Source organism: Tinamus guttatus, unplaced genomic scaffold (assembly GCF_059628265.1).
Source record: "Tinamus guttatus ecotype Peru unplaced genomic scaffold, ASM5962826v1 Tinamus_guttatus_pri_ptg000153l, whole genome shotgun sequence".
Taxonomy (NCBI): domain Eukaryota; kingdom Metazoa; phylum Chordata; class Aves; order Tinamiformes; family Tinamidae; genus Tinamus; species Tinamus guttatus.
In genome coordinates this window covers 1,136,862-1,162,755 of record NW_028288687.1, presented here as the reverse complement: position 1 = coordinate 1,162,755, position 25,894 = coordinate 1,136,862, and the positions used below count along the sequence as shown (strand labels likewise).

The following is a 25,894-nucleotide window of genomic DNA, read 5'->3' as shown; positions in this document are numbered from 1 at the left end:
AAGGGGTTGTCGTGTGCGCTCCGTTCAGGAGAAGAGATGGTGTGAAACTGGGGAGGAATGGGACAAGGCCTTGGGCAAGGTGTCTCAGGTAGTGGATTCAAAGACCTTTTCTTTGGGTTCTATCGTGCCTTGCTCTGCACTGGAAACTGTGCAGTCTTCTATTGAAAACAGCAGGGATGTGAGACAGGGAGCAGGAATTAGCCCTTCTTCTCTTCAGTTCCTCAGGCCACCTTGATGCTGGGTCAAGGGAGGGTGTTTTAAAGTGACAGCCCTGACCTGGGTACAGGGAGATGTCCCTCCCTCAGGGAGGGCCATGCATGTACTGCTAGGGAAAAGGGTGCAGGGCATCTAGGGCCTGGCTAAAACGAATTCAAAGAGTTGGAAAGAACCATAATATGAAATCTGTATTACTGTAATGTTTTGCACAGGGCTTCAGAGATGAAACGCCTTTTAAAGAAGAGCTCATTGATGAACCAATTTTGGATTTGGGAAGGTCATTTCAGCTTCCTCAAAAGGACATGGAGTATGAGAAGGAGTCCTGGGAAATGCATGAATTTCTGAAACCTCGAGCAGAAGTAGATGAAGAGCGGGAAATGTTGGTAGATGACGAGTATGAAGTAGATTCTGACTTCATGAAGTACAACGTGTCTGGTGGACAGAAGGCAACTTCAGAGGAGGACCTTGGCTTAGCAGAGCAATGGGCAAATAAGCTTGAGATGAATACAGGACAAGACGTAAGAGCTAGTGTTGGCTTCGGTCGAAAACAGTCCCTGGAATATCTGCTCACTAAAGAGCTGGCGGTAAGGAGAGCTGAGGGGGGTCCCAGTGCCGTATCCTAACAGTGAGCACCTACCTGTCAAGCACTAAAATCTGTATGGAGCTTCTTTTGTGTAATTACTAGGTTAGAACTTGGTACCTCCAACTGCTTTTGTACAGAGTTACATTTTGATTGCTATTTTACAAATACTCCTGTTATAACATTGGGGAAGGTTCTCTCTTGGTGTCTGCGCATTTATGTGCTTGAATGATATGCACCCTGGTCGGTTCATTTACAGACATCCTGCACACTTTCCAGAGATGGGAAAGATCCTTTTCCTATCTCTGACTTCTGACTCATTCATTTTTTGCAAGCTCTGCTCATTTGGTGCATTTTGGTAATAGCAGAAGGTTAGGTCAGGTCACGATTGTAATAATCCAGGGGCTTCAGCAACAAAGACAGTGAAAGAAGCTCCTGTTTTCCTCCTTATTTTTAATCCTGATCAATTCCGTGAGCCAGATGATACTGCGGTTGAGCACAAAATGATACAGGGGAAGCAATTGTAACGAGGATCCTGGGGGATAAAGGAGCAGAAGCAGAGACAGCTTTGGGGATATTGCCAAACTCTTGTTTATGCATCCTCCTCAAGTGCTCTGAGGTCTTTTTTCCCCTTTTGATCTTTGTTCATTCACTTGCTAAACAAAAAAGTGATGATAATGGCCCTTCATGCAGCAGCTCTGAGGTGTGCTTTTATATGAAGAAACAGAAACAAAAATGGATTTAAAATCACAGCCACCAACAGAATTTCAGGATTATCTGTTTTCTCCCCTTTTGCACTGTATTTTAGCCTATACATATAAAAATAGGCTAAAATGTGTTTTCAAGTGCCCCTTTTATACTACAGTACACAATATGCAATCCATATGTTTGCACTTAAAAACAACAAATTTGAAAAGTCAATAAATTCTTGTCTGGATTAAAGACTTGTAAAAAGATGTGACAATTGTTTTATGCTGTAGTTGTGCATACTATTTTTTCACGTTTCTCTTCAATATAGTGCTTAGATGAGCAGTTAGCATTTCATAGTTACCTGAGTAAATAATTGTGAATGTAGCTCAGAATCTCAATGTTTGCTGCAAAATCCACTTTTATATCAAATACTGCTATGTAAATACTGGTGTTTCCTAACTTTGTTTTTTCTTATCCATGCAGTATGAAGAAAATGCCAGTGTAAGTTCCCGGTCTTCTGGAACCACAGCAGACAGCAGCTATCAGACAGGCATTTTTGATACTGAAATTGCCCAGCCAGGAGCAAAGAACAAGATGGATTTAGGTTTGTAAGAAGCTTTTTCTTATATTTTAATTTCTTATTTAGAAAATTTAGCTTTCATACCAAACCACAAATTTATGTTCAATTTTTTGAATGATATAATATTCAAATGAAGAGTTCTACAGACTCAGGGCAGTTGAGCTTCAAACAGATTCCACCTTCATGATCCTGCTTCTGCCTCCAGATATTTCCCTACCATTGCCACAATAATAGGGAAAAGTGCCTGCAGCTGCAGGGCTTTGCTTTGTCCTGCTAGTGGAGAAGCAGTGTGTAGCTGTGTCCCCAGCAGGACTACACACATTCTTTCAGGAATTTGCCTTTTGTCACATTTGACTGCTGATTTTTTTTAGGTTTTCATACTTACAATAGGTTGCGGTGGAGAGGGACTGGTACAGGCTCACAGGGTAATTTTACCGCTCCCAGTGTTTGCAAGTGAGCTCCATGGTAGGTGATTGTGCTGCATCATGTTTTTTAATCACAGACTGATTAAGGCTGGAACGGATCTTCGGACATGATCTAGTCCAACCCCTCTGCACAAGCAGGGTCACCAAGAGCACGTTGCGCAGGATCTGATCCAGGCAGGTTTTGAAGATCTCCAGAGAAGGAGACTTTGCCTTTGTGGACAACCTGATCCAAGGCTCTGTCACCTTGAGTCAAGTTTTTCTGCGGTGGCAATCTGTGCTGAGGAGCAAAGTGTCTCCTTCTTGGTGAGGGCAGTTCCTCTGGTCACTGAACTCTGACTTCAGTCTCCACGCTGCCTCTCAATGCAGTGGGATCGTTCTCCCTGTGCACAAGGATTTTCCTTGCTGGATCTGAATCCCTCCACTAGGCTGCCTGTGTTTTAGCCTTCTGTCCCCTATCTTAATTGGAGCAGGGAGCAACCTGGTCAGGCAATAGGAATGGCAACAAACATGCTGAGATGTTCCAAGTGGTTCCTTGGAGAGGGAGCGAGAAGAGGCTGGGATGGAATTTTTAACAAGCCTTTTTTCAGATCTGATCTGAATTGGTGATGTTTCATTATGTTGAACGTGTTTTGAGCCATTTCTTCAGGGCCTAATTATTTTTTTCCCTAAATTAACAGTTGGAATTTGGTACACTATCGAGGGACTAATTTATGAGCCTGCCTGGGATGGCACTTGCTTGTTGGGAGAAAGGAGGTTGGTTTTGTGTTTTTGTTTTTTGCCTTTTTTGTCACCCAAATCTCTCTCACTGTTGGGTGTATAAGCCACACTGGCAGACTAATGACTCTGGCAAGGAGCTGTGGTGGCTTAATTAATGTTGATATTAATGGCACCAAAACGACATCCATTTTCCCCAGTGTGTGGGCTGCCATGCTGGAGCATGAATCTGCTTGCAGTGTTCCCTTTGCATGTGGAATGGGGGAATTTGGTGTTTCCAAGTGTGTGTTTTTGTGCGGATCATTTCTCGTGCACCTCAGCTGGTCTGTGTTCCGCAACGATTCGGCATTTTCTGCTCCTGCCCGAGTAGGTATGTCAGAAGGTATGTCAGATGCAAGGTGCTGTAAAAAAATGGTTAGTGTTACTTAAATTTTATTCAAGAAGATACGTTTTTTATCTCTCCAAGTCTCCTGATCATCATGCAACATTCATATCTGGAACATGACGAGCTAAGGGACTTATTTCCAAGGTGCATTGCCAGGTGCAGGCACAGAAGAAGCAGATGTTTACGTCTCTACCTTTTCTTCTTCAGATACGAGGCTTCTGTTGGACTCAAAGGTACCTGTGCTTCCTGTTGACCCAGAAGTGACTGAAAAGGAACTGAAAGAGGACAATTGTATTTTTTCTAAGAATCGGGATTATGGGAGAGGAACTGCCTTACCTCAGTCTAGAACAGCATTGTACAGGTACGGCGAAAGGGTTTCAGTTTTGAGATAACTTTCAGTTATCCTGTCAGCTTGCTCCCTGCTTTGCTGATGAGCTGTTAGAAGCTGCATGAAGCTGCAGTGCCTACGGTGGTGGTGGCCAGTCCTCTGACTTCTGTGCAAGGAGCTGAATTCTGCAGGTCGTTCTGAATCTCTGCTTGCTGTGTTCCTTCTCCCTGAGCACTGGGACAGGAAAGTGCCTATGGCTCTGCCACCTGCTTCCCTTATGCCAGGCTGTGCAGAGAGCCAGAAGGGATGTGGTGGAGGAAAGCTGTATGGAGCAGTGGTAACGGTCATTCCTGCTGAGAGCTCTGCCATTAGCTCCTTATCACAGCTCTGTCCTTTCCTCTTTCCTTTTCCCTCATCCTTTTGGGATGGCAGTTTACTTGTGGCTCACAGAGCTATACAAGAAAAACAATTTCTTGCCTGTGCTGCTAAGAAGCCTTGAGCTGGCAGAGGTAATAAATACATGCCACATATGTCAGGTATCCTATAATTCCTCTGGCCGATAGTCCATGAGTGGGATCTGCTTTTGGGGCCTGTTGAATCATCCTCAGTGCTTTCCTAGTTTAATCTCTCTGGATGAAAGCAACTCAATAAATAGAGAAAGGATTATTTCTCCAGCACAACATCCTATTTTGTTTTTTGCAGTGTAAGAGTTTACCATTTACAGCTTTGAGGATCTGCAGAAAATCTGTGCAAAAGTATATTCTTTGAAACTTCTTGTGGGGCATGCAATTTAATATTTCCTATTTCTTGAGTAATACATAGTTTAATTACCACGCACTCTGGGGTGTTTAGTGGACTGCACAGAATCTGTTCTCCCAGTTGTATCACATTTGGCTTTCTGGTCATCTGGCCTGGTTTTCAACATCTGTATATCACTCTAGAAGAATCACAGCAGACTAATTAGTAAGTAAATATAAATTGCTTGAATAGCTATTTAGAATGGGTTAAAGCAGCAGATTTAAACAGGATGGTGTGAGGAGGCATAGCTCATAGTGCCAGATACAAATGTGAAAGGAATTGTGGCCTGGCAGGTGTGGTGACTTTTTTATTTTTTATTCCTTTCCTCCCTCTGCTCCCAATTAGTGAGTTACCTGAGAGAGAAGAAGGCGAAGGAGAAGAAACTCCCAACTTCAGCCATTGGGGACCACCACGGACGTATGTTGATATAGTTGACCTATTTCTCATTTACCTTATGTCTTTTCTGCTGTGAAAGAGCCCGAGTTCGTTTACTTCCAAACCCACCTGTTTGCCCAGAGTTCCTCTAAAGTGAAAGCCTGTTGGAAGGGCAGTGGTCTTGCGCTGGCAGCAAAATTTTGTTGTGTTTGTAGGGTGAGGTCTGCTCGGGATAAACAAACACTTATTTTGAGACCATTCTTAGGTATCTGCACAAACACTTATTTTGAGACCATTCTTAGGTATCTGCTTTATCCATATGCTGTTAAATCTTCTTGAAAGACCAAAAGGTTGCATTTATTTAAGGCTTTGCACTTAACTTCAAAAGTTACTTCAAACTGTTAAACTATTGCATGCATTTTTCAGTGTTGAGATCTTCCGAGACCCTCGCGTGTCTCTTGGAATCAGCATTGTTGGTGGACAAACTGTCATAAAGCGCCTGAAGAATGGAGAGGAGCTTAAAGGGATCTTTATCAAACACGTCTTGGAGGACAGCCCAGCAGGAAGAACACGGGCTTTAAAAACTGGAGATAAAATACTGGAGGTACTTTTTTAACAAATAAAGATTGACTGAGATAGCTTTGGGGGTGGGAAGAACAAAATACTGCCACAGCTTCGTGAAGTATTTTATGACAGTGTGTCTGGAAAACCAAAATTAAATCCCTCCAGTGCATTTCAGGTCCTCATACAGAGAGTTTTTAAGATCCTTTTGTTTATTAAGGAGAGAGAGGTTGTGGTATCTAATGCTTAAACTAACAAACAAAAAAAAAAAGGAAAGGCCATTCTATCCATTTAAATGAAGAATAAGTACTTTAAAAGTGGCATTGTTTGCACAGACACTTCATGCTGAAATCGGGGCTGTTATTTGGAGTGTGTTGGTTTGGAGTCGTTGATGGTCTGGTTAACTGTTTAAAGGAAATCCCTGATTCTGGGAGATACCTTGGAGTAGCTACTTTGGAGGGTGTCATTCTTGGGCTTGCTGTCACCTCTGGCTCGATGTTGATTTTTACTCGCTCCAAATGAGTATTTCTGAACCTGGGGTTCCCAAGCTGACAGTGCTGTCCTAGCATGTGACATTTTGAAGAACAGTTTCAAAACAGATTTATCTTACAAATGGGCCAAACGTGAAAGAGAGGTGTTATGTCTAACCTTGTCTGACAGGTCTTGTTCCTTATTTTTTTAACCTAGAAAAATTGCTTTGGGAAACGTGGCCTCTCTTTAGCTGTTAATACAAAGTAAGATGCTTTTTCTTAAAGCATCATAGAAAAATACTTTTAACATCATTTCTTTTGACTGCTTTTGGTACCTTATTATGATGCCCTAATCTGAAAGCATGCAACCTCTTCTAGTGACTCTGTGCAAGAAAGAAACTGTCTAATAAAATATAAATTGTTTGCTAGGTTTCTGGAGTGGACTTGCAAAACGCCACACATGAGGAAGCAGTAGAAGCCATCAAGAATGCAGGGAATCCAGTTGTGTTTGTCGTTCAGAGTTTGTCCTACATGCCAAAAGTGAGTTTATTTCTATTTTTGTTCCAGAAATTATTAAATGTGTAATAAATACCTTTAAACTTGGCTACACTTCTTTCAGCAGGATTTTTCTAATTTGTATCCATCCTTTCTTTTTGCTTATGGACCATGCAATTATTTTTTTGGTCTGATTCTGAACTTTGGTTCTCAGATATAAATCTAACAGATGAAAATGATGAGTTTTTTATTTGTAAATGAAGATATTGAATGGGTGGTAATTTAGGTTTCCCACACGTGTGCTTGACCTGTGTATTTTATTTCATATTTTATAACTAAAAATATGCTCTAAAATTTGAATGCAAACTTGTAGCCAAGGATACCTGCCCTGGGAAGGAGGCTTGCAGACAGGGATGGCAGGAATCGCAGCGGGACTATCCGGGTTGGCTCCTCTTCTGCATTTGACTTTTTACAATAAAGATGCAAAAAAGTCACCAGAACATTAGAATGTTCGGCTGCCTCTTGAACCTTACTATCTAAAGGACCTTACTTATCTAAGGAAAAGTGGAATACCCGATATTCTGGTGTTTTGCTGTGTGAAGGCAACAGAAGTGCTCTCACTCAGCTCCTGTTCACCAAGATAGGTGCTGCTGATGGAGTCTGTGGTGTAGAGGGGACCCAAGGGTTCCCCTTTCCTTTAATATGGCCTAATCTTATGGACCAAAACAAAGGATAAAATAAACTTGCATACTTGCGTCTGAGTACTACTTAATAGGTTCTCGTAGCATCTTTTGAGATTCAGCTATATGTCAGGCACCTGCAGTAGTGCAAATGCATTAAGAAAAGATATCTCCCCCTGTAAGGATAAAGAGCACCAGGGAAGAATATTATGTGGTGGCTAAACCTGCACTTTTCTATATGGCGTTTATCAGCAAGGACATGAGTCTCTTTCCTGCCTCAGTAGGTAAACAGATGGAGATTGAGGTATTTACTAGGAATTTAAAATACTAAGGTTAGTACAGAAATGATTTCACATGGGAGCTCCAAGCTGCTTGCAGTGCAGCTTTTGTTTGAGAAATTTCTGCTGTTGGCTTTGGGCTGCCACCTGATCATTTCTGATTAATCATTCTCCAGTGATGTTTTCATAGTCTTTTTAACTGTTTTCATAGTAAACTACAGTCTTGTATTTTTTTCAAATAACATCTTTCTACTGTACACTTTTTAGAGCAATAAAAAATGATAGTCTTGCACTTTCTCATTTGATGTTTATATTCTAAAATGTAGTATTCAGCTCTGAATGATTAAAGAACTGACACTCTGAAGTCCATACCGAGTTCTGTATCAAGTATGCGCCTCCATACAGTTGACTTCAGACTAGTATTTTATTGAATGGAGACATGGGGTCAGACATCAAACAGTGAGCCCTAAAAGAAATACCAAATGTTTCTAATTTCCTTAAGAGCAAGTAATTTAAAGGCTGTGCTGTGATAGTCTTGTACACTGGGCAAAATGAAGGCCATGCTGGGAATCTTTGTTGCTGTCATTACCTAATTCTTTTGGTGTTTGCTTTGTAACTGAAATGTTCTTTAATATGCACAACATATGCATTATGTTTTCAGGTGGTTTCAGCTGTGCAGCCTAAGGGGAGCAAAGCACAGGATGCAGACAAAGAAAATAAGAATGAAAAGGTATTCATTTTCCTTCGAATGCTCTACCTAAGTTTTATTAAATCAAATGGAGTAACAACAAGTTGTGTTATAAGTGGATGTTATACATTTCTTGAAGTCTGATGTTATGTTTGAAGAGGGTTTCACTGAAACCTCTGTGGTTCTGTTTTTGCTAGATCCAAGGCAAAGGGCAAATGTCCTGTGGGTCTCTGCTGGCTGCTGTAACTGCACAGCTCTTGCAGCTCTTTGCTGGTACCTCTCTGAAAGCAGAGTAGTTTTGCCCAGTTTGGAGGCAAACTGATTCCGCTTGCTCAATGGAAAGAGAAAGACTATCATGTACACAACTAACATACTTAATTTTGGGCTCACCGAAGTTCAGCAAGATCCTGCCATAGGATAAACAGAGCACAAGAAAATGACCAAGCTAGCTAGCTGGCCTACGACTGGCTGAGCCACTACTGCACAGTAACTTTCTAAAAACCTTTGTGGCAGTTTTAAAAATAGAGGAATCTGTTGGGTCTAAACCAGTGCATTTGTTTGGGTTGCTCTGCAGCTGTAAAGTCTCACCCTGGCAGGCTGCACCAAGGGCTGTGTACCTCGTTCCTAGGAGCGGGTGGCTTGCGGCGGGCAGGTGCTCCGAGTCCGTCAGAGCTGAAGGATCAGGGGACACGACCAGGGTGGGCGATAACTTTTGTGCAGAGCGGTTTAAAACGCCAGCCATGAATATGACGAACGTTTTGTTTGAACTCGCTCGGTTCTCTGGCGTTTTCTGGCAGGCTCGGCAGGCCCTCCTGCTTCAGAAAGTTTCTGTAAGCCTCCTTTCAACAGCTGTCAGCTTCAGAAGCCATGAGGCGCAGTTATTCCAAAAAATCAAGAAAGGTGTTGAAGTCATGCTTTCATGCCAGTGGAGAATAGTTATAATGAAGCAGTTACAATCCCCTTTTCTTGGTTTTGTTATCTATATTTCTAATCTAAAAAGCACTCATCCACTTGCAATGTGCTGCCTTTAATCTCCAGGACTCCAGCGTGTTGCGTTCCACAGTGCTAGGAGGTTAAAGAGTGAGCTTAATCTTTTTCAAACCTTTTTCATCTATTGGTGCTATAAACTAGTGGGTGGAATATTGAAGTGCTTCGGTGCATAAATATGTAGCTCCTTTTTCCCTTTGAGCATTAATTCACAAAGCAGTCATACTGTGCTACAGTAGGGGCAGCTCTGAGTTGGAAAGAGTTGCTATTAGTGGATTACTAGCCTGCATCCCTATGGGAAATCACTGATATTTTCAGTCTAGTCTTCAAAGTGTCACAAAAGTGTGGTTTGAAAGCAGCCATATTCAGTTGGAAAATCTGTGTCTTCCTGTATGATGATTTATCTTTTCAATACTGCATTTTTCTTGTGTCCTTTTTTGGTGGTGTTTATCCTCCTCTCGATCCATTTGTTTAAAAACAATCACTTGAAGTCACTTGTATAAACCCACTTAAAACAATTAAGCTTCCTGTGAACTAGATACTGTTTTGCTGCCTGGTTATGATCATGCAAGTCAGAATAACTTAGATGTATAGAATCATTATTTTCCTTGAGCTTGATATTGTGAAATATCTTGCTGCTTTTTAAGCCTAATTCTTCTACAGATGTCCCCTCTTCTTTGGAAACAGTGGTAGCATGGTACCTCCCATAAAAATCAAAGGAAAGAACAGTTTGTAAACAAAAAAGCACGTAACGTTTGGGCATAAATCTTTGAAAAGAAATTCTGGGTAATTGAGGAAGAGCGTGCACATGTCAGGCTTTATTTACTTATTTTTTTCCCCATTGGTAAACACTTCATTTTTTTAGACATCAGGCATCTGATAGAAAAGAAACACAGCTTGTAGTGTTTCTGCCAGAGTGGGACTTTGCCGACATGACTGGTTTTATTTGCAACTCTAATTGAATGTGTACTCTAGAAATAGTTAGGAGTTTTGTGTACTCATTTATTTAATGCTTTTTTGTCTTATTAAGCCAGTTCTGAGCATACTGAAATCAATACAGTTACATTCTGGTTGGCTGCTGTCTATGGTCAGAAAGTTTGAGGATGATTCTTACAAAACTTAGTATATGGGGGGATAAAATTGTTTTGCTTAGATTAGTAAAGGTGATTGGGGGAAACAGCAACTCTGAGAGGGATTCCCAAGGTTTTGCAGATGTAGCATAGAGCTACCCCTAGAACAGAGCGGATTCATCACCTGGATTTACAGCAGGTGAGAGAAAACTGTCTCGGGCATCTCGTGCAGCTTCCCTCAGACTTTAAGAGGCTTTACAATAGCCAAAAGACCAATGTTTAGGCTTTGAATTGCAAGGAATTTAGTGACAGTGGTTTGGACCTTCCGGGTTGTGCGCGGGGCCACACGAGGCAGACGGAGGCTCCGACTGTGCTGGAGACTTTGGGGAAATGGCTGTTGTGTCTCAAAGTGCTCTTACTAAGCCCTGTTACTACAGATCGGTTAAAACACTTAATTTATTACTCTTATGCTGTCTTCAGAGCAGCACTTTGCCATTACAATTTTTAAACGGGCAGGCTGATGTAAATCACATCTCAATTCTGTGCGTAGCTTGCATTACAATTTGCTACTTAGGATATTCTAAACAAACTTAGGCACAGCCATACAAACGTAGGCACGGCTTTCCTCGTACGCGGCAGGAATCCTTATTCCAGGTGTGATGTCTGGGCGTTGAATCCTGATTCCCAGAATTGGTAGAACAACCTCGCTGCGGGCGTTTGGGCTGCCCTAATGGCACGTTGCGCTCGCGCTCCCTCCCCGAAGTGCATCCCTATTAGCGTGTGGCCGTGCGGGATGCGGCTGAGTGAAATCCTGTAGCCACTGAGGCCTGATCCGGTTACTCCGAGCTATAAAAACAGGGGCTTGGACAAATGAGCTCCTGTTTTCATTAGCTCCGGAGCTGGCTCTCCGTACCTGACATGCGGCGCTATGTGCATCATTATAGGAGCTGCCTGTATTTATGTGAGGTAATAGAATTTTAATAGTTCTAAACCAAGTTCCTTTTTTTCATTTAAACTAAAATATAGATGACATGTTATATGCGAATATGCTTGTAGAAACAGCAAGAAGTTTGAGGTTCTATTTTGTATTTTAAAAATTTGATGACTTCAATATCAAAATTATCTGATATTGCTTAAAATATTAAAATGTTTAAAGTTTATAATGAGAAATGAGTTATAACTTAATGTTCATTTTTATGCCTTCATTGATGTTCATGCTTATCTGTTTACAATGATGCAGAAATATTGTTAACAAGAAAATATGAATGCGCTATTGTATTTTCTATATGCAGAGTCACTTTTTGTTTTGCTTTCTTGCATAAAAGTCTGTGCTGCAAATTTTAGCACTGTCATTATGCCCTGTGTATGTACACACATAGATATTTTAGATCAGAAGGAAAAATAGTATTTTTCCCTATATGGAGGATACAAAGCATGTAACTATTTTACTTTGAATCCATTAGAGAAAATATGGGGCTCCACCTCCAATGAAGCTGCCACCTCCATATAGAGCACCTGAAAAATGGCACTCAGAGGAAGCTGATGTGGATGAAGAGGAGGAAGCTTGTGCAGAGCGTGAGTAGTGCAATATTTATTAAGTTGCATTGCACTTATAGAGCATGATCGGGTTATGGGAACAACGTAGTTGCCGTGCAGGGCTTGTATTATGGACGTGGCAGTAAGACGTAGTCCACAGGCTTGATCTGACCAGTGGCTACTCCTTTATGATTTACATGGCCTTCTTTTCCCAGCCAGGCTCGGGTAGCTTTTCTCCTCTGAACTAATGCTAAAAACGCTCCATTTAATGTCAGTCCAAGAAAGTCAAAGCAGGACCTGGAGGGCCTGTGTTAGCAGAGGCATCGGCAGCGGACACGGCTGTGGTGCTGCACCCTGGCAATAGCAGTGGTGCTCGTGTAGACATCGCCCTAAGAAGCCTTGGTGCCTTTTCTAAAAGAGTCTGCATTTTATATCAAGGCAATACACTTTAAGCAAATATTTTCTCTCTCAAAAAAAAAAAGCTAAATTATTATTTACATCAATTTTTCGGTAGCACCTTTCAAGGGAAAGGTTCTGCAACTGTCTAATTTTGAGAGATTTATAATGATTGCTTATTCTTTGTGGAAGAATAAGCACCTAAATAGGATGCAGTATTAGCTTAATAGCTTCCAGCAGCATAATTTAGATACCAGTATACTGCTTTGTTAATTCCAACTTCAGGTCATGAAATATTATTATCCTTCCAATAAAATATTGAGGAATATTTAAATCCCAGTTAGGATTCCTGAACTATTTTCTGAAACAATCCATGTATTTCAGAGCAGAAGTTCCCAACTTGAGGCCCCCAGGTGAGCAAGCTCCTCTGCCTGCACTTGCTGGCTTCACTCCTGATGTTGGCTGGTTAATGAGGCTGGTTGGTTGGTTGGTCACTCCTAGTGTGTTTTAAGTGGAGGCAGGATGGATCTTGGAAGGTTGCTCTCACAGAAAGGGTAACGGATGCACAGGAGCAGCCCGCTTGGGTCTGCCTGTGTTTCAGTGAAAAGCTACTAATTCTTGAACCACCTGGGGAATTTTTCCAGAATTTCCCTTTAAAGAACTTGCCATCTCATCTGCTTGGAGACTGCTTCTTAGTCACTGGAATTTTTTGGTATCTTCTTTGGGGCATAGCGTTTGACTCCAAACTGTGCATTTTAGCATGAATGTAATTTACTTTTAAACCATTTTGCTGATAAAACACCAGTTTTGCCCGTTTTTGCGCTGTTGTTAATGAAAGTCATAATTCCCAGTTAAGGGATATATTTGATATATTGTATGATTCTCAAGTTATCTGATCAGGATGTGCCTCAGTTCAAGTGCTTGCTGGACATTTTGCACAGATATAACTTATTATCGGTGCACTTCGTCATATTTTGGCTGTTTTGCAGTTCCTAATGGAATTAGGAATTCCATTCCTCAGCTGAAACTGATAGCTGAGAAAGTAAATCTACTTCTGGTGTTAAATTGATCAATTCTGCCAAAGCAGGCAGCAGCAAGCAAATCTGTTTGGATGAATCCCTTTGGACCCTTTCTGCTGTCTGTCCTAACCATTGCTTCCATGCATCTTCCAAAACCAAGATGTGTCACTTCATCTGCCCCCTACCCCACTCTGTTTCCTTAAAAAACAGCCTAAGCAACTTTAAGCTTGTACTTCAACCCTTTATATATAAAAGCTATGTTAGAAACACTGGAGCTGTACTTAAAAGGATATTAAGCAGCTGTGTAGCTCTGAAAGGAGTTTTTACAGAGTATCTTTTTTGTAATCACTTGGAAAAGAAAGTCTTTCCATCATGAATTCCAGCACAGTATTATTTTTGTGAACTTAATTTGATAAGCTTCCCTGAACAGCAGGTAGATTAGATTTATTGTGTCTTTCTTATATAAAAGATCAAAAACTAAAAAGGTCCACTGGGTAAATCTTTGTCATAGTCTGTGCTCTGTTCCCTTCCCCTCCTGTCCATGTGCCCGGAGCGTGAAAGGACTTGGTGGCATTTTGAGGTGAGCGAGCTGTTAAATCAGTGCCTTCTGCTCGGTGTTCTCGGCTTCTGCTCCTGATGGATTTTTCTTCTTTTTAAGCCTTCTTACTACTGCAGCGGCAGTTTCATGAACCCACTCGTTGACTTGTGTCATATTCCAGAAATAATTTACTTGTTCCACTTGACCTGAGTTTTTTCAAGTCTTTGCTTATCGTTCCTTCCATGCGAGTCCCTTGCAGTCATCCTGCTTCTGTCTCCGTGTTCCTCATTGGGCCCCATATTGAAAGCAGAAGCTGAGCGATCCGTTAGGCTTCCTGCTATACCTGAAAATTATATTTATATTCTTTTCATCCTGTTGGCACAACAGTCTCTCCCTGTTTTGTCTGTTCCCCCTTTTAAGGGGCTGAATAACCTTTTGGTAGTTTCCCCTATGGGATCTAAATTCACTTACTTTTTGGCAATGCTCCATTTTATTTCTATGTTTTTCCACCACTGAAATTGTAGCTTTCTGTGCTGGCCTCTTGTAATAAACGGTCAGTTCTTGTAGATATTCTGCCTTTTATTTCAGAGGTGGTTGTTCACCTGGAGGGTGAGTCCTTGCTGGAGATAGAACTGCTAGATAGTTCTGGAGAAGTTCCAGAAAACCCCAAAGTTTCAGTGCTTTAAATAAGTCTGACTTTACTATGAAATTTTAGCATTTTTTCAAATGTCTCCTTGAAAGTAGGGCTCTTAGCTTCAGTCCTTTTCTTCATTTCAGCTTAATTTGAGCCATTTGTGATTGCTGCCTCCAAAGTTACTTTCTATATTTGAAGTTCTTAGGTGTCTTTTTTGCTAGACTTTGGGGGCAAGCTGAAGAGAGAGAATTTCTTCCCGTCATGTTTTCTTATTCTAGTGATCCCATCAATCTTTACCTGTGTTCAACTCCTGGGTATTCTGCTTCTTGTTTCCTCTTTGGTCTGACTATGCTGCTTTAGAGGCTTTAGAGGGTTTCAGGTCCTGTAAAACAGCAGCATGCGAGGAGTGGTAATGTTACAGGTAGAGCTGGAGAGGAGAGCCCAGACTGCCTGGATTTCTAGAGAAAGGCAGGATTTGTTTCCTCCTTTACTTGTTCAACTCATTGTCATTATCAACTTAATGGTTCTTCAGTCTGCTGCAAAGATATTCTTTAAAATCCTTCATATTAAAGCCTCAAAAACATCGGAATTGTGGTTTAGGGTCCATCTCCCTATAGTGGAAACTGTGGCTGTGGTGGAGGCTGTTTTGGTGAAGGTAACTTTCTCCACATAGACATTATTTAGCTTTTCCAAACTTTGTAAGCGGGAGGTTTTGAATAGAATCATTTTTCTTTAGTCAAAGCAAAGAAGTAAAGGGGAGAGTGTACAAGGAGCTGCCTGCCCTCGCAGGCAGGTGTGCTGCAGATTTGTCTATAGGTGATGGTGGGGTTTCCTATGGCAGTGGATGGCCATAGGTGTGCTCTAAGGATCTGCTAATGGGCTAATGTGCACCTCGCTGGGGCTTATTGCTCTAATAAGGGGTTAGTAGTGAAAAGAAGCAGAGGGAAATGGATGGGCAGCACAGCTGATAATTAAATGTTTTGTAAGGTTTGCTGTGGGGTGTTAGTTACGTTGCAGTGTAGATCTACTTTGTAATCAAGTTGTGGACAACAATAAGTTAGATGGGAAAGACCTTAAAAAAATTATAAGAAAATTAAGATGACAGCTATTTAAAAACCTTGGAACCCGTAGTTGTAGCAAATGTTAAATTTTTTTAAAATAAAATCTCTTGTCTATTTGGAAGACAGATTGATCTGTTTAGCTTTGAGTAAGTTTAAAATGGTTTTTTATTAACTATTTTTACTATTAGTGCAAGGTGGCTAAGATAATGGGGTAGATGCTGCTGTGCTCAGACTTCCCATCTGCCAGGATATTTAGCTTTATCCTAATCTCCCTGCCTTTTATTTTGTCTCTAGCCTGTGTAGAGATCAATGGAGCGGCAAGAAAGTTTAGTGATGTAGCTTCAAGTGCTCTTTGAGGAATGACGGCTTCTCCTACCAGAAACGGAGATTTTTAAATCTCTGTAATGTTTCCCCTTACTTAGAGTTAGGGTGAAGGGGATGTGGGTATAACTTGTATAACATGAGACAGACCCACGCTGTGTTGGAAGGTGGTTGGCCATATGCACATGAGATGGGGTTCTTTTTCACTTCGAAAGAAACCCCCCAAAAACCTACAAGAGAGCTTGTCTGAGACCCTGCAAAACGTGGCCAAGTCCATTGGGTGTAAAGACACATTCAGGTGTGAAGAGGTGACCTCAGGAAGCCTCAAGTGCTACTGTGAACTAAGATGCCAAAACTACTGCTGTCACCTTGGAAAAGTGCCAGAATTACTGAAAAGGAACTAACTAAATAAAAACAAAAATGTTGGTAAATCAACATAGCTCCCAAGAATCTGGCTGCCTGGAGTTTGTCATTTCAGGCAAAGCTGTGCTAAAACAGAGCAAAAAAAAAATTCAAAATTAGGATTCAGGTGGGGAGGCTCATGGAGCCAAACGCTGCCTCTCCAATAGATGTCACTGCAATCAACAGCAAATAGCAAAGATGTTCAAGGAGTAAGATGTGGCCAGGAAAAAAGCCTCAAGCTTTATAAAATATTGGGAAAATAATTATTGCCATGCTTAACATAATCTTTAACAAAATTTAAGTCACCACGTGTGTATTTAGTTGGGTGCATTTCCAAAGATGATGCAAAAGCCAGGATTAGACAAATAGAGCAGTGACTTTCATTTTTTTTAGCTCTAGGTTAATCTCTATTTAATATGACTCTATATTGCTAATCTTCTTTTCCCATTCTTACTGAGTCATAATTAGCTAAAACATGTAGGTTTTGTAACCAGTCCTAATAGAAGCCCCAGAAGGGCTGTGCACTTTGGGCAGCCCTGCAAGCTGTTGAGGATAAACTGCCATTGGTGTCATTGCAGTTTGGAAATCATTTGGAGTTCTGTTGAGCTCATTTTATTATTATTATTATTTTTACTCTGTTTGCAAATCACATGTACAGTTCTCAGCTGATGCAGAAGGAAATTACATTCTTGATGAATTTTTAATAGTAAAATTGCAGCTGGGACTTGGATTTTTTTAACTACGTGCTTGTACATAATGCACTGAACAGATGGTTATGTGTGTGCTGTGATATACATTCTAAAGAAAGGACAATGAATTTTAAAAACGAACAAATTAATGGCATTAACAAAATAACAGAATATTTTGGGTTGCTTTAAGTGTGGCATTTGGAATAGAGAATTGGTAAGGACTTCCCCAAATTACTGAGTACACTTGTAAATGTAGAGAGCGCTGTTATCTTTGTTTTTTAATTACTAAATAAGGGGGTTTGAATCTCTTCAGCGTTTCAGTTCGGCACTCGTTGCAGTAAAACTAACGCTGCTCATTCAGAGTCGCAGCAAAACACAAGTCACGATGAAGTTTGACTCGTCCTTGTGATGGCAGCTGCTTTTGTTTGTTTTGTGGCATGTAAAAATAATGCAGGAGGGTGCATCGGGGAGCCGCGAGCTTTGCAGCGGTGCAAAGCAGCGCGGTGGCTGCAGTCGTTCTGAGCCGAGAGCGGTTGGTCGATAACCCCCGTAGCCTGCGTGGGGACGATGCCTAGATAAAAAATGGCTCTTAGGCAGCGCGGCGCCGTGGGCGCTCGGCGTGGTGCTGGCTGCGAGGGGCAGGGAAGCGCCCGGGCGCTGCAGGTGAGTCGTGCTCGGGGATGGAGCTGTCACTCGAGCGGAGCAGGGGCAGGCAGTGCCACCCCGGCACGCGCGGAGCATGCGGGGTGACCCGGGGGAGCCCGGGATGCGCCGCGCTCGGGCAGGCAGTGCGCGCCTGCCGGCGGCCGCGAGCCCCCGGGGCCGCCCCAGAGCCGTGTAATTGATGGCCTCTCGTGAGGCAAAGCGACAGCCTGCCCTTAAGGAGAGGAAAAATCCGAGGGAAAAACAGGCCCAAGGTCGCTGGAAGAGGGGCGAGCGCCGAGGCGGCGTGCGATGAGGAGCGGAGCTGCGTGCGGCGCCGGGGCTTCGCCGGGGATGCGGATACCCTGAGGGGAGCCTGGCGCACCATGGTGCAGGGGGGCTTCCCAGGTAAGCACTTGCCACGCGTTCCGCCGGGCGGCTTCCCCCAGAGCCCCTTGGAGCCCTTCTAGGGAGAATTTAGAAGTAGGGAAGTGCTGGGAATGAGCAAACAGGATCGTTTTTCTCAGTTTGGAGCATGGACGTGCACCCGGATTACAATGCTGCATTTAATACCTTTAAAATGTCTTGCATTTCCTTATAAATCATTGCTGCTGTAGGACGTTGTTGTGCAGCGTTCTGATGCACCGAACTGGTGCGTTGGTGCTTTAAATATAACAATTCCTATCGCTAAATTTCGTGCTCTATACAATAATCTCCTCTTCCATAACTGCTATTGTAATGTAGAGACAGATGGCTGAATTTTTTTTCACTTTGCTAAGAATGTGTTAGGTAAATGTTTTTAGACCTAAATAAAAAGCTGCCGATGAATCTAAACTGAATATTCAGCATTTTTTCTGGTATAAGGAGGCAAAAGAAGAGTAAAGCAATGTGATAGTAAACAAAATGAGCTATTTGCAGTGAAAGATAATCTAATCTTTAAATATTGCCTCAGATTGCATTTATTGTTAGGTATAATCTTTTCTTCCAACACAAGCCAGGTATCCAGAGAATAGCATTAAAATGCCAGGCATACAATATCCTCATTTGGTGTTTTAAGATTATTAAATTTTCACAGGTAAGGTGCAGTTAGCTTCTGTTGTTTGGCATCTTGGATCTTACTCAGGCTTTTCAGATAAGTAATTTCATGTAGCTTGTGTAGGTAGAAGATGTCTGTGTTATAAATCTGCGCATGCAGGTATTGCACAAACTTGCTACTGCAAGTAGGTCTTTATTACTTTCACTGACGCACTCTTAGTATCACTGCAATGACTTGCAAGTAAAAATATCTAAAAAAGGATGCAAATATTTAAAGAAATGATTGGAACATGAACATTAGCCCATTGAAGGTTGTTACGTGTTTGTGTTTTTGAGTGTCTCTTTTTAGGTAAGGAGATAATCTTTTGTTGTTGTTGTCTTTGCATCATTTGTGATGTTGCCTCCTCGCACAAAAAAAAGTAAAAAGAAACTCTGCTGTGCATCAGGTCTTGTCCAGACTAGCCCAGCTTTGCTTTTAGTAAGAATACAGAATAGGTATTTGTGTAATAGCTCTGTTCCAAAATGGTCTATTTGGATTTAAATAGTAACTACTCTGGATATGAGGTAGTCTCCTAACAGAAGGGAAAGTAAAAATGTTGAATGACAGTAATTTTATTCTTTACAGATGTTACCTTCATTTTCCATAGGATTGCAGTAATTGACACAGCTGTCTGGAATAACTTATTTAACTGTTTGAGAAAGTCAAAGTTATTTTTTTGCTATCAGTCTTAAAGGCAGTTTTTCTTTTATTCAGCATGGTTATTTAGGGACTATTCATCAATTTACCTTCTGCTCCATTCAGGTATATAATTGTTCTTTACTGGAATAGCTATCGCTTATAGAACAACCCAGAGTGGGTTTCTATAGGTTTGTTAGCTGTTGTGCATCATGACTATTAAAGATCTGCCTTATGTCTTTGTAGTGGCCACATATACATTGAAACATATGTATGTTTATATGCATGTGTGTCTGTGTATGTTGAGAAGAGACTCTGCATGCGTGACCATTTCTATTAGCAGATTCAAAATACTTTTTCCATATGGAGATTAGAAGAGAGATTGTGGGAACTGGCTAAAGGGCAGGTCCTATTCTTCCCTGCCCCAACAGTGGTAATGAGTCTTGTGTGATTAGTGTCATGATGGGCATGTCTGTCTGCTTCATCAGCGCTTAGAGATAACAGCTTGTGTCTCTGCCTCCCAAAAAGTTGTTGGAGGAAGTGTTACTGTGTTGAGGTTTTTGGTGTGGAACAGGGGAGCGGGAGCTGCTGTGCATGCAGACAGCCTGCGTGTGTGTACCCACCATGGGCAGAGCTGGGGCTGAGGAGCAGAGCGCCCCAAGGCCGAGCGCCGCCGGCCGCAGCGCGTGTCCTTCCAAAGCAGCCGGGCCAGGAGAGCGTTTCCAGCAGACAGGAGGTACCTTGGTGCCACCGCAGCCTCCCAGCTGTGCCCTCTGCCCACGCACGGTTGGTGCCGCGAGGACTGGCCGTCGCTGGCGTCCACAGCCGAATGCGGGATTCAGGAGCAGGACAGGGCTGCACGCTCTGGGCTTGGGGGGTTTGCGAGAAGGGAAAGCGAAGTGGAGCACAGGGGGTTTTTGAGATTGAATGTGCAACAGGAGAAGGGGACAGGTAAGGGGGACAGTTCAGAGACGTGGTCTTGGGGGAAGGATGAGGCTTAAATGTAGAGAGGACCCGTGTTGTTCTGCCAGGAGCTGTTGTCGAGAGTACCTGAGCACACCGGCCGCGGGAACGTCTGCTCAGGTCCTGCGTGTGGTACCGCTGAGAGGCAAAGGCTGAGCAAGTTGTCCAAGGTCAGGAGCGTTAAACCTTGCTGCTTCATACCACTTTGTGCTTGTTTCTGGGATACCAAATAGCTTTAACAGCTTGCTTTTCAAAAAAATATATACTCCAGGTAGTTTTGGAGGGTTTTGTAATTCTTGCCTGAAAGTCAAGTGTATTAGCTACCCTCTGTATAAATGCTAAGTGTTTTATGGCTCTAAATTATCAGGTAAGCTTCAGCAGCATTTTATAGACTTAAAGTTACACTTGCATATTATACTCTGGCAGGTCCTTTATAAAGTGAGGTGAGAAATTGTCATTCCTTGATGTGATGTGTCTGGGAATATTCTGGAGTGCTAAACCTAGGCTGTCCTACTGCAACAACCTGCTGCTTAGCTCACATACATGGCTCAATTCTAGGAGGAAAACGCCATGGAATATTCAGGCAGAAGGATTCGTTGTGTGCCCATGCGCGTGGAGTTGTTAGGCCTCTTTGTGCCAGGCTTGTGAGGGGAGCGAGGGATTATTTTATCCAAAACGAGCCTTTAAGGATACTCTGGTGTTAAGCCTCGCTCCCCACAGGTGCTCTGCGAGCAAACTGTGAGCAGCAGTGTGTGGTGCACCCGAAAACGGCCATGAGGTAGGTCCCATCCTCCCTCACGTGTGGCTGACTGAAGCCGCCTGCTCTCAGAGCCGGGACTGCTCTGCGTGGAGCTGTGGAGCCTCACCGGCTCCTTTGGGTGCTCAGCGAGGGGTGAGGAGACTCCCGAGGTGCTGCGGCTCCCCTGCCTCGTGGCCTTGGGTCCCCCATGATGGCACCGTCAGATCTGGAAAGCTCCTTCTGAACTGAATGATAAACAGGAGTGCAAATTGCTTTCTGTACTGCGTTTCTTCTAAATGTTCGACCACAGAATTGATTTTAAAGCAAATGAGGCTTGGCTGTGTGGGTGATCTGTATTTTGTGGCTTGGAATTCCTTTAGGAATATGGCAGAAAAGTTATTTTGGGGTCAGTACGGTATTATGTTGTTGTGTGCCTATCATTAATGTAGTTAAATAGACAATGCAGTGGTTTCAAAGTATCTCATTTCAGGATCTAATGACTTAGAAGGGTAGGAGATACAAGTTTTGCAAGACAGTCCTAAGAGGAGAGATGCGTGAGGTGAGCGGCCCAACACCGTTAAGGAGCAGGTGAGGCGTCCCTGAAGGACTGAGAGAAGAGTAGAGGAGGGGAAGGAATGAGAGCGGAGCCTGAGTCATGAGGGCAACTCACAAGATGGAGCCACGGGCAGGGTATGGGTGAGGGCCAAGAAGGGAGCTGGACATGATTTTGTGGTGAATGGGGAGTTCAGTGAAGCCTTTCGGGCACAGAACGATGTGGCCATCCTTTGGCATGTGTGTGAGGACAGCTTGTGGCCTGCCAAAGGGTCGGAGCTCGGCATAGGGATGTGGCACAGGCTGGGAGGTGGGAGCGCTGCTGCCCGCGCACTGAACTCGTGGTATCGGCACTGCCCAGCATAGAGCCCCTCGGCGGCCTTCACTGCTGCAGATCTGTTTCCCCTTCACCCACCTGGGTGTTGAGGAAGATTTAAGCTCTTGCTGTGGCCAGAGCATTTCCAAGAGCTTTTCCTAACGTGAGGCCTCTGCTGTTGTAGTAAGGCCTGGTCTCACGCTGAAGCTTGCCCTCCCTCAGGGTATTTATCGGGTGTCTCGTCTCCGGAGAGCTGCCCATTTGATAAGCCTTTAGAGCACCTCAGAGACCCGTAGTCTGCTGTCAGATTTGCTTCACATTGGCCAACGGGATCAAAATTTGGGCAGGGGTCTAGGCTCGCACTGTGTGATTGCAAATGCTTTGTTCCTCTAGGAAAGCAGAGTAAGGTGATTCACTGTGTTAAAAAGTGGGTTAATTTATGTTAAGTATTGAAACTATAATTAACGGATGCAGAAGCATAGCTCCTGGACTGCGTTTCAGAAGACTAGGCTTCTCTTCTAGCTTGGTCTGTGGGGTGATTTGATAAGTCATATGCAGTGAGATGCGTAGAACGTAAAGGGCTCTATGGAGCTGTGTGCCTCAATTCACAGGAGTTAGGTGGCCAATAAAAAATAATAAAATAGAGTAAAAGTAAGAGTCAGGATCCATAGAGTTTCAGCTTAACCAAAAGGCAGCATTTGTTCCCAAGGAGCAAGTCTCAGAAGCTTCTGGGTCCTTGCATTTGAAAGCTAAATTCACACAAAGGGAAGTATCCATTAATGTCATTATAATGAAGCACAGTGTTTAAAAATTAAAATCATTCGAATATCAACCTCAAAAGAATTATGGTAAAAACTATCAAGCCCTGCGCTTATTTTTCCCAAGAGCTTTTGTTTTTCAACTTTCTGTAAGGTGAATTGCTCCTTGAGGCAGAGTAGAAAGTCTGTTTAATATGTTGGAATTTATCCGTTTAGTTCTTCCTCCTTGGATAAATCCTTGGAGATGGATTTCTTCTGCCGGAAGAAAAAGGGAGACACTTGACATACTGCAAGTCTTCATTCAAATACAGCATCTATTTTCTGATTATAATTGGATTCATTTAAAAAATGCCCAAAGCTTAATGCATTAATATCTTTATTAAATACATTAAGGGAAAGTATAGCTATTAGTTACCTAATAACATATTTTTATATTTAAAAACCTGTTAAAATATTCAGTTCTCAAGGGTTCTCAAACGCTTGTTTGAGATTTTATTTTTCTTCTCATATAAACTCAGCATGGAAAATATATAAGCAAATGTATCTGACCCTAAGCCTTTCTTTTATTCCCCAAAGAAGCAAAAAAAAGGTTTGACAGACTCTGTCCTTTGGAGAGAGTAAAAAAAATCAGGATAAAGTTTCTGGTTCAGAGTATTGTCTCATAATTAAATCTATCAAGTTTTATCATGTTGTAAGTGCAGCGTAAACATGATTAGCTTTTTGAAGAGTTTTTGAAGTCAGCTGATTAAATGCGTGGCTTATTATGGGAGAGTATATGGCTGTTTTATGATTTCACAGGGATTTTCAATAGTGGGAGTTTTGTGCATGAGGAAACTGTTATTTATTCATCTGTCCGGTTCTCCCCATTTCACCTTATGTACAGAGCAGATGGAAGTTGTCACGTGGATGTAAGCGCTGTCATTCATCCCAGGTGTGTGCTTCAAAATCAATCCCAAGTTTTAGATGACTGATCCTTTCAGTGGTAGGAAAGTCTCTTTGTTCTTATTAGCACAGGATACATATTTGTCTTTGGTTTCTACAGCATATGGCACCATAAAATCATTTCAAGCAATAGATCCTTGCTTCCTCATTTTAAGAGGAGACATTTGCGTCAGTTCAGTACTTGATTGGTGTCTCTGTTTTTGGAATAACAACGTTAATCAAAAGGCATATTTTCAACTGGGAGGTTTGGGTTTTGCTTGTTCAACTATATTCTTCCTTTAATATTCCGTAGTTGCTCAGACTGTGCAGCTTTTCTCTACACAGCAGCCAAAATGGACTGAAAAAGTGACAAATGATGGGCGTGGGGCTGCTGTAGGTGACAAATGATGGGCATGGGGCTGCTGTTCCTTGTCCTCGAAGTGGGAAGGGACACGGACGAGCAGGGATGTGACTGTTGGCTGAGTTTTGCCCACTCGATGGTTGGCCAAAGGAAGGGATCCTGGGGATGAGTGTTACTGGACGTGGCCAGTTGATCACAGGAGAGCCAAGTTTTGTGTGAGGAACCGTGTTCAGAGATGTGGGGATGGGTCTGGGTCTTTCAATCCATGTGCCCCATCTGCCTTGGAAGCTCTAAGGGGTGAACTAGTAGCTCTCCGAGGTGGTGTGTCCTTAGTTTGTGCATATGTTTTGCATGTAAAATCAAGATGAAAATGTTGAACCTCTTAAAAAGCACATATACATCATAGCTGAAGATACAGAAGCTTATGGTAGAATAACTTTTTGTCAACTTCATGTTAAAGCATCTTCACTTATCCCTGCATATTTGTTCTAAAACAGAAAAACAGGCAGTCCCCAGCACTGTCTGCTTCTGCGGGCATTTTTCATTTGACCCCAGCAATCAGAGGCAAGGCATGATGTTGGGAAACTCGGATTTATACTTAACAAAAAGAAAAAATCACACACACCCTGCAAGCATTCCTGGATGTGGTAAAAAGCTTGGAGTTGTGACTCTAGTGCAATGTGATAGCTGAAGAAACAGGAGCCAAAGGCAGCCAGGCTTAATCTTTTGTGGCTTCTTGGCCTTGGAAGGCCCCTGCAGGCTGTGGGGAGGTAAGAGGGTGGCCCAGGCCCTTTCTGCTTTCCTAATATTTTACTGATGATGCTGGCTGCTCACCAGGAAACATGTGGTGAGAGATGGATGTGTCGAATACCAAAATTGAGAGCAAGAGTGGTCTTCAAGGACCTGATAAACATTAGAGCTTACTCTAATCTGTTAAAATAAATGAAAAAAATATGCAGGAAATGTATGTGTGCCTCCAGAGAAATGAGAGAAGTCTGTGGCTAAAGGCCTGGACCAAGAGTCTGTTGTAGTAAGAAGCCAACTTCTGCCTTGGTCTTCAGCTGCTTGAAACAAAGAGCCCTTCTTGTGGCTTGTTTAACTAATTGAGTGGGAATAAAACGAACTTATCAAATTCGAGCAACTTGTTAGAAGGTAAAAAAGGATATTTTCCTTTTGCAGTCATTGAATAAAAACTGGGAGTGTGAACTTGAGCATCAGTTTAAAATGACACAAGTGAGGTCACTACGGGGTTGGTTGATGAGGTGCTTGTGAAGGCCAAGGACAGACAAAAGGAACTTTTGACAAAGAGGAATTTAGACTATTCAGAGATGTTTCTGATTGCCATAGTTCCTTTGGTTCAATTCATTATCTATCATGAATAGTAATGCTTTTGTTTAACATTTCGATTTTAAGTGAAAATCCATTTAATAAGATAAAACAGTTTCAATTATCATATTTGTAAATACTTTTTATATAAAAAGCTGCTGTTTATATTTTAATTGTATATAATTTCCGTCTAAATATTACATATCATAAGGAAAAATATATAAGTAAATGTTGTTCAGCACATCCAACGTACATCATAAGTCTTATGCATTTTAGTGGATGTATATCAAGTGTTATATTTCTGTAAGCATTTAGTGTTTTATCCCCTTGGTTAGCATGACGAGGGGAAAAAACACATATTTGCAACTGAAGATGGCATTTAAATGTGTGGTAACTAACAAATATCAGTCTTCAGCAAAATAACAAAAAGTAGAAGTATTCAAATTGGTCATTAGGACCACTGTTGACTTAAATCATGGTGGAAGTAGCTGATCATGACCTGACTTCCTTGGGTCTTCCTGTGTTGTCTTGCACTGTGGTTTCCAGCACAGCTCTGTGGGCATCTCCCTGGGTTTTATAATCCCAGATGACTCATCAACTCGAATCTTTTTTAATCCCAGCCACAAAATATTTCACAATTGCTGTACAAACAAATTGAAACTACCGTACTGTGTTTTTAAAATGTAAAA

At 42.2% G+C, this 25,894-nt stretch overlaps 1 protein-coding gene across 1 annotated transcript in view; it reads left to right on the top strand.

Moving 5' to 3' along the window:
- Positions 1–25,894, top strand: part of PATJ (PATJ crumbs cell polarity complex component) — a 129,782-nt gene that overhangs the window by 46,151 nt on the left and 57,737 nt on the right. Inside the window, exons 18-25 of the mRNA XM_088522420.1 lie at positions 429–800; positions 1,970–2,090; positions 3,798–3,951; positions 5,062–5,133; positions 5,518–5,695; positions 6,552–6,662; positions 8,237–8,305; positions 11,784–11,895. Of these exons, the coding sequence (XP_088378546.1) occupies positions 429–800; positions 1,970–2,090; positions 3,798–3,951; positions 5,062–5,133; positions 5,518–5,695; positions 6,552–6,662; positions 8,237–8,305; positions 11,784–11,895 (1,189 nt within the window). The remainder of the gene's footprint in view (positions 1–428; positions 801–1,969; positions 2,091–3,797; positions 3,952–5,061; positions 5,134–5,517; positions 5,696–6,551; positions 6,663–8,236; positions 8,306–11,783; positions 11,896–25,894) is intronic.